The 8,594-nt window shown below is 48.5% G+C and overlaps 1 protein-coding gene across 1 annotated transcript; it reads right to left on the bottom strand.

The window, feature by feature from the left end:
• Window positions 1-7,405: 7,405 nt before the first annotated feature.
• Window positions 7,406-8,362, bottom strand: LOC309452351 (olfactory receptor 14A16-like; the record flags this gene model as incomplete). Its single annotated transcript, XM_082076989.1, has 1 exon — window positions 7,406-8,362. The coding sequence occupies one exon, from the start codon at window positions 8,360-8,362 to the stop codon at window positions 7,406-7,408; it is 957 nt and encodes a 318-aa protein (XP_081933115.1).
• Between the last annotated feature and the right edge of the window lie 232 nt (window positions 8,363-8,594).

Raw genomic sequence — 8,594 nt, forward strand, 5'->3', positions numbered from 1 at the left:
GCATGGGGTGTCTGCAGCCTGTGGGGAAACAGTCACAGGCCTGGGACAGTGCAGGATGGACTGTGGTGGACATGGCCAAGGGCGCTGGCAAGGCTGGATGTCCCTGAAAGAGCCAAGGTCTTTGTCCCCTTGGCTATGGCTGATGTCCCTGCCAGCCAGGCCTAAGAGGAGACACATGGTTGTCATGGCCATGGCACCCCATTGCCTCCTTGCACCCCCAGGGAGTGTCACACCATTGTCCTGCACTGGGCATCGCACTCCCCACAGCCCCAGGAAGAGCCCTGAGCCACACGTGAGGGACAGGATCTCCCTTCCTAGGGGCAGGGGCTCAAGGCTTGGCCATTGTCCTTCATCAGACAAACCAAGGGCTTTCTCAGCATCAGAGCTGCTGCACTTTGCCTTTGCCTGATGCAATTAATGCCTCCAATTATCTGCTCTAACGAGTCCCTGGGGAGGCTTTGTCAGTAACAGCCCTCAGTGGGGCCCATTAATGCTTCAAGGTACTTTGGAGTTTGCTTCTGACTTGTACTTCTTGAGCAGATTCTTCAGTCTGTCCTTGGCAGCTGCAGTTCATGGACTCAGCACCAAATACACCATGGGGCTCATTAAAACACAGAAAGCCCTAACGAGCAATGTTTCTTTCTGTAATTTTCTTCACATCTTCCAGACTTGTAGAACTAACTGGAGAGGTTTCAATGGGACACTTGCTGAGGAAGATTTCAAAGAAGATTTCATAAAGGAGTTTTTTCTTTCAAGGGTATTTTCTGTCATTTTTCAGTGTGTAGAAGAAGTGACAGCAGCATTCTACACTGGGCATTGATCCCGAGGGTCTCCTGAAGACATCTAGGCAGGCAGGAGAACAGTCCCTTGAGGCTGGACACTGTATGGACAACCTGGCTCCTCACCCCCATCCCCAGTCTGCCGGTTCCCTCATTGGCCACCACAGATTGCATCACTTTTCCTACATCAGACTTCTCCACTGAGCTCTGCAGGAGATGCTGCAGCTCCTGTGTACCAGCTCCACCTGCTCTCCTGTGCAAACACTGCACAGTTCAATAAACAGCAAAACACTCTCCTCAGCTGTGTGTGTAAGCTGGATCTGATGAGGTCCAGCATCCACAAGGGACACCCACACAAGAACTGCTTTAGACAGAGAGATAGGAGAGGATAGATAGAAACACAATGAACGTCTTGACTGCCATGTTAATTAGAGCTCTGAAGAATGGGGCAAGTTTGTAACTCCCTGAAGGTCGAAGCAGAAACCAGACAGTTGAGAGGCCACTGAATGACCAAAGAGCAAGTGGAGGAGAAACCTGAGAGCACTGGGAAGGGCAAACTTTCCAGACAGTGCTGGAAAGTTGTCCTTTGACAGGGACATTTAATCAGGAGAGGTGGGAACTCCTGGATGACGAGGGAGATGAAATAATAGAGTGTTGGTAATAGAAGTACAGGGAAAGACCAACATTTCTTCTCCTACCCTTAGTACATCAGATGTCTCACCATAAACAGCCAAGGCCATTTTAGGGCCCCATTGTACCTGAGGTGCTGGCCTGGGATTGGTATATCTCACACAGGACCTGGGGAGACCAGAGCACCTTGCAGTGCAGGTGGAGCCTGGGCAGGGGTTTCTGGGGCATCTACACTGGCACCAGGTGTTTGTGTCTCTGGAGCTGAAGACATTTGTGTCCTAAATCCATGCCCAGTTCTGGAGAACTCTTTCCATTCCAAAGAAAAGAAACTCCCCTAGAAAGACTTTAAAATAAATAAATAAATAAATGAATAAACAAACAAATAAGTCAATAAATAAGTAAACAAGTAAACAAGTAAATAAATAAATAAATAAATAAGAATGTAAATAAGTAAATAAATACATAAATGCTTAAATGAATACATAAATACATACAAGAATAAAAAGAAAGAAAGAAAGAAAGAAAGAAAGAAAGAAAGAAAGAAAGAAAGAAAGAAAGAAAGAAGGAAAGAAAGAAAAAGTTGGCACCTTCCTTTGCTTTGGATCTTTGTCTTCAGTTCTTCTTATTTTAATATCCATTGACATCAACTGACATCTGATGGGCCTGCAGGCATGAAGGCAAGATCATGTTGTGTCTTGCACAGCACCCCATGCCCTCTGAACCTTCCCTGCCCAGGACTCCTCACACATTGCCCAGAGCGAGTCACACTGAGGTGTTGGCTGGTTCACTGGCTGAGATGTTGGTTTAGATGGTCACCTACAGCACAGGTGGATCCTGCCCCATCATCGCCTGCTCTGCTCCAGTCTGAAACAGAGCCCGACATCACAAGGGGATCATGAGAGAACTGAGGTTGAAGGGACCTCAGGAGTCTGCAGTCCAGCCTGTCACCAACTGGGTCACACCAAGGTGTTCAAGCCTTGATTCAATCAGAGCTTTAGCAGGACTAGAGAAGTGACCATCCCTTTGTACTGGGCACTGGTGAGGGTGCACCTTGAATCCTGGGGTCAGTTTTAGGCCCCTCATGGCAAGGAAGACATTGAGGTGCTGGAGAGAGTTCAGAGGAGGGTGACAAGGCTGGTGAAGGGTCTGGAGCACCAGTCTGACGAGGAGCGGTTGAGGGAGCTGGGGCTGTTCAGCCTTGAGAACAGGAGGCTGAGGGGAGACCTTATTACTCTCTACAGCTGCCTGAAAGGAGGTTTTATCATGGAGGGTGTTAGTCTCTTCTCCCAAGTAGCAAGTGATAGGACAAGAGGAAATGGCCTCAAGTTGCACACGGGGAGGTTTAGATTGGATATGAGGAAGAAATTCTTCAGGGAAAGGGTTTTGAAGCAATGGAGCAGACTGCCCAATGAGGTTGTGGAGTCCCCATCACTGAAGGTGTTTAAAACACAGATAGATGGGGCTCTTAGGGACACGGTTTAGTGCCAGATTTAGGTTATGGTTGGACTCAATGATCTGAAGGGTCTCTTCCAACCACAATTATTCTATGATTCCATGATAAGTCATTTTTGATATTTTCTTTCTCAGAGGACCATGCAGCCTCCCTGAGAGCCAGGACTTTTCTGAGGTGTTGGAGAGACGTCTCACGGTCACACCAGCCAGTTCCACCAGCCCCTGTCTGTCCCTTCCCAGACCAAACCTTTTCTCCATATCCCAACCTTCCAGGCGAGTTTCTGGGACACAGCAAATGCTATGCTGGTCTTCTGGGCCTGTTCAGAGAGAACAGCAGCCCAACATGTTGATGGGCTCTCTGTGCACTTGTATGAGGTTTGAACAGACCAAGTGCCGGGTCCTGCACTTGGGTCACAACAACCCCAGTCTCAGGGAAGAGTGGCTGGAAAATTGCCTGGTGGAAAGGGATCAGGGGGTGTTGATCAACAGCAGCAGAACATGAGCCTGTGTGTGCCCAGATGGCCAAAAGGGCCACCAGCATCCTGGCTTGTATCAGGAATGGTGTGGCCAGCAGGAGTAGCATGATTGTGCCACTGTTCTCAGCGCTGATGAGGTTGCATCTTGAATCCTGTGTTCAGTTTTGGGCCCTTCATCATAAGAAGGACATTGAGGCGCTAGAGAGAGTGCAGAGGAGGCAACGGAGCAGGTGAGGGTCTGGAGCACAAGTGTGATGAGGAGCGGCTGAGGGAACTGGTGGGTTCAGCCTGGAGAACAGGAGGCTGAGGGGAGACCTTCTCGCTGTCCACAACTGCCTGAAAGGAGGTTGAACATGGAGGGTGTTGGTCTCTTCCCCAAGTAGCAAGTGATAGGACAAGAGGAAATGGCCTCTAATTGTGCCAGGGAAGGTTCAGATTGGATATTAGGAAAAAATTCTTCTTGGAAAGGGTTGTCAGGCATTGGAACAGGCAGCTCAGGGCAGTGGTGAAGTCACCATTCCTGCAGGGGTTTATAAGATGTATAGACGAGGTTCTTAGGGACACGGTTTAGTTCTAGATTTAGGTTGTGGTTGGACTCAATGGTCCTGAGGGTCTCTTCCAACTGAAATAATTCTGGGATTCTCTATTATCAACTGCAATATTCTTCTATCGCATCTTCTAAGTGCTCTTCACAAATCTGCCTCTTCACCTACAGTCCTGAAACTTATCTAATTAGATGCACAAGTGTTGAATACTAATTGTAAATGATGAAAGCACCATCGCTCTATCAGTCTGGTCTGATACCTGCCCGTCCCAGGCAAACACCTCAGGTACACGGGGGTCTCTTGAGGTTTGCACTGGGTGCTTATAGTGAGACCATGGAGCTCAGCCCGAGAACCTGAGAATTCCCCTCAAAACTTAAAAACCAAACCAACAAAAACAAAAAGAACAAAAAACCCCACACTCTTTTTTTCATCAGATGAAATAATTTAATATTTCCAATAAAATGTCTGCGGAATTTCTATCCTCCCAAAATATGAATTTCCAGAATGTGTATGGACTGTGAGAGATAAAACGTTGGCCTTTCCCTGTGCTTGCAGTGCCAGAACTCTGTCTATCACTATGTGTATTTAATCCCCCTGAATATCTAGGTGTTTCCACCTGTCCTTACCCAGCTCACCGTGTCTGAACTCATCTCTTCAGAAGCCTGTCTGGACATTTGCACTTTCCATCGCTCCCCAGAGGTTCTTCACCTCTCACTCTTGGCTCATTCAGAGCCTCTCAGCTCTCACTCTGCTTTGAGCTTCATGCAGGTAAAGTCTTTCAGCAGTTGCTCTCGTACTCCCTACAGGCAACTCTTCAATTATGATAATGGACCTCACTGGAAATGACTTAATTTAACCATAGAACTGAGAAACATCATTAATTTCTATTGTTTTTTCTTTTTTTTTTTTCTCCTTTTTTTGTTTCCTCTTATTAAAAATTCCCCAGTGCCTGTTTACATCCAGTTCTCTAAGGAAACATGAAATAATTCAAGCGAAGAAGCTGTAACAATCAGGTGCAAACTTCAGTGCAGAATCTCATGTAAAGAAATGTGCTGTAAATCCCAGGGGGTCAATGAGCAGAACAGGAAATTTGCAGAGCTGATTATAGATTTCCTGCTAACAATTTGAGTAGAGAAACATTCTTCACAGGAACTGCTCTCTTTATTTGACACCTTTTAGGTCTCCTCTACCTCTTTCATACTTTTTTTTTTCTTGTTCTTCCCCCTATTCTGTCTTCCAAAACCTTCCCAAGGGAAAGTTTCCTTGGATCACAGAGTCACTCCTGTTTGAACATCATCTTGTCTCACTCTCCTGCTCAGGGCGGGGTGAACCAAGTGAGGTTGTCCAAGGCCTCTGCCCAGCTTTGCACCCTCCACTAAGGAGCTGAAGGTTCACTCCATCACATCATTCAGGGGGAGAATAATGATGTTCAACAGTGTTGACCCAAGTTCTGGTCCCTGAGGGATTCCACCGGTAACTGGCTGCAGGAAGACTTGTCCCATTCCCTTCCCAGGGAAGGAGACGGACTGACCAGCCTGTAATTCTCACAGTTCTCATTCTTGCCCTTATTGAAGACAGCTTTGACAATTACCTCTTTCAAAGACCTCAGAACGTCCCTGATTGCTTTGGCACATTTGAGACCACAATCCAGAATCACAGGTAAGGATGATGTAGCAGACAGGAGCACGTGAGATTGATCTGCCGGGGCCAGTGGGGTTTGTTCCTGGAGTCACATACAGAAATGTCAGGGTCTGTCAGGCATCCACATCTGAATTGTCCTTATGGACTCCTTATGCATGCAGGGTTGTTCAGAGACAGAGGCTGTCCCTTTTACACAGAGGCAGGAGTCACAGTGTCCCTCTGGCCTCCTGCTGCCCATCCCAAAGGACGGGAGGCACTCCTGCTGCCCATCCCAAAGGACGGGAGGCACCTCAGCCCTGTTGTGTGTCCCCCTACTCTGCACTCATCTGAGATGTTCCACATCATGAGGAATGGACACAGGCATCACAGTTCAAGGAAGAAGATCCCAGTGGATGATTTCCCATGGGATGTTACTCCCAACATGAAGTGACCTCAAGACACAGTCTGTCCCACAGGCCTTCATGGAATCCCAAGGAACAGCTGATGGCATTAGTAGATCGAGAGAGGTTCTCCTTCCCCTCTACTCCGCCCTGGTGAGATCCCATCTGGAGTATTGTGTCCAGTTGTGGCCCCTCAGTTCCAGAAGGACAGGGAACTGCTGCAGAGGGTCCAGCGTAGGGCAACAAAGATGATTAAGGGAGTGGAGCATCTCCCTCATGAAGAAAGGCTGAGGGCGCTGGGGCTCTTTAGTTTGGAGAAGAGGAGGCTAAGAGGAGACCTTATTAATGTCTAAAAGTATATAAAAGGTGAGTGCCATGAGGACAGAGCCAGGCTCTTCTCGGTGGAAAACAATAATAGGACAAGGGGTAATGGGATCAAGCTGGAACACAAGAGGTTCCACTTAAATTTGAGGAGAAACTTCTTCTCAGTGAGGGTGATGGAGCACTGGAACAGGCTGCCCAGGGAGGTTGTGGAGTCTCCTTCCCTGGAGACATTCAAAACCCACCTGGACATGTTCCTGTGCGACCTCACCTAGGTGTTCCTGCTACAGCAGAGGGATTGGACTAGATGATCATCTGAGGTCCCTTCCAATCCCAAACATACTGTGATACTGTGATGGAGGGAAGAACAACCTCTGTGAGCTGGGTAGAGGCCAGTGCTGGAAATGGTGGTTATGAGGGGCCACTCCATGACAACTGTCCTTGGGCAGCTTCCGTGGGTTGTCCAGTGCACACGGGCACAGCCCAGCCCCTGCTCTGCTGGTCCTGCAGGTCTGTGGCAGGAGGCCTGGCTATGAGAGGACACTGCTGAACGCCCCAAACCTGCAGGGCTACAGCTTGCAGCTTTTTCAATCTGTCAGCCCCTGTAGTGGGAATGTTCTTGAGAGAAACTTTATAAGAAGACCTAAACCTGCCCTGCCCTGAGGAGATCACCTTTCTATCTGGAAAGGCTGTTGTGAGTCCAGTTCTGTCACAGCAGTGCCCATTGCCTGTCCCTGCCTGCGCTCACAGGACTGACACACAGCAGGATGGTGACCAAGCTGCCAGAGCACTCAGGCCTTGCACCAACACAAGGGATGAGAAGGAGAGTGTGGGAGTGGAACCAGAACAGCTCTGGAAGAACAAGTGCTGGTGCTGCCTGGCAGGGCTGCCAGGCTGGGCTCTTTTCTCCTCCTCCCATGTACAGGAACTGTCCCTGCAGCTCCATACAGGCCTTGGGGGAATAATATCAGTGAAAAAAAAGTCACTGCAGAGCCCTTTATTTTGTTTAAATAAACAGAGAGAATAGCTGCATATTTTTACAGCCAGTGGGTTTGAAAAGAAAAGGAGACAATGAATTAGAAAGGGGATGACAAAAATATCATGATTCATTAAAAAACAAATATGACCAACACACACACAGAATCTGGGCCTCTAATGAGTTACAATAAAGCTGTTATCTGTTAAAGAGCAGATGACAGACACTTCATTATTTTTGAAATGCCTCCAGCGATTAGTTTCCTCAGGGCATCCTTGACCTCCTTGTTCCTCATGCTGTAGATGAGGGGGTTCAATGTTGGAGGTATCAATGAGTATAGAACAGACACCACCAGGTCCAAGGACAGGAAGGAGATGAAGGGGGGCTTCAGGTAGGCAAAAAAAGAGGTGCTGACAAACAGAGTAACCACAGCCAGGTGAGGGAGGCAGGTGGAAAAGGCTTTGTGCCGTCCCTGCTCAGAAGGGATCCTAAACACAGCCCTGAAGATCTGCACGTAGGACAGCACAATGAAAATAAAACACATAAAAAATAAACAGCCACTGACCACAATAAGCCCAGCTTCCCTTAGGTAGACGCCTGAGCAGGAGAGCTTGATGATGTGGGGGATTTCACAGAAGAACTGGCCCAGGGCATTGCCCTTGCACAGGGGCAGTGAAAATGTATTGGCCGTGTGCAGCAGAGCATTGAGCAACCCAGTGGCCCAGGCAGCTGCTGCCATGTGGACACAAGGTCTGCTGCCCAGGAGGGTCCCGTAGTGCAGGGGTTTGCAGATGGCAACGTAGCGGTCGTAGGACATGATGGTGAGAAGACAATACTCTGTTGACATTGCAAAGATAAAGAGAAAGACCTGGATAACACATCCTGCATAGGAAATGGCCCTGGTGTCCCAGAGGGAATTGGCCATGGACTTGGGGACAATGGTGGAGATGCAACCCAGGTCGAGCACGGAGAGGTTGAGGAGGAAGAAGTACATGGGGGTGTGGAGGTGCTGGTCCCAGGCTATGGTGGTGATGATGAGGCCGTTGCCCAGGAGGGCAGCCAGGTAGATGCCCAGGAAGAGCCAGAAGTGCAAGAGCTGCAGCTCCCGAGTGTCTGTGAACGGCAGGAGGAGGAACTGGGTGATGGAGCTGCTGTTGGACATTGGCTGCCTGTGGGCATGAGGACCTGTGCAAGGAGGAAGGACAATGACAAGTTAGGGGAGAGTTCTCTGGGGAAAATATCATGTTGTTTATCATGGAAAACACCCTCCTCGATGGAGGGATGTTTCAGCACATTCTCTCTTTCTACCAAGTGAGAAAAACAGTTCATCACTGTTTAAAATGCAGCTTGGGCATCTAGTTTCCATGAACACAGCTCTGGGGCAAAACTCTCCC

The sequence above is a fragment of the Streptopelia decaocto genome (genome assembly GCF_964273445.1).
Source record: "Streptopelia decaocto genome assembly, contig: HAP1_SCAFFOLD_75, whole genome shotgun sequence".
NCBI lineage: Eukaryota > Metazoa > Chordata > Aves > Columbiformes > Columbidae > Streptopelia > Streptopelia decaocto.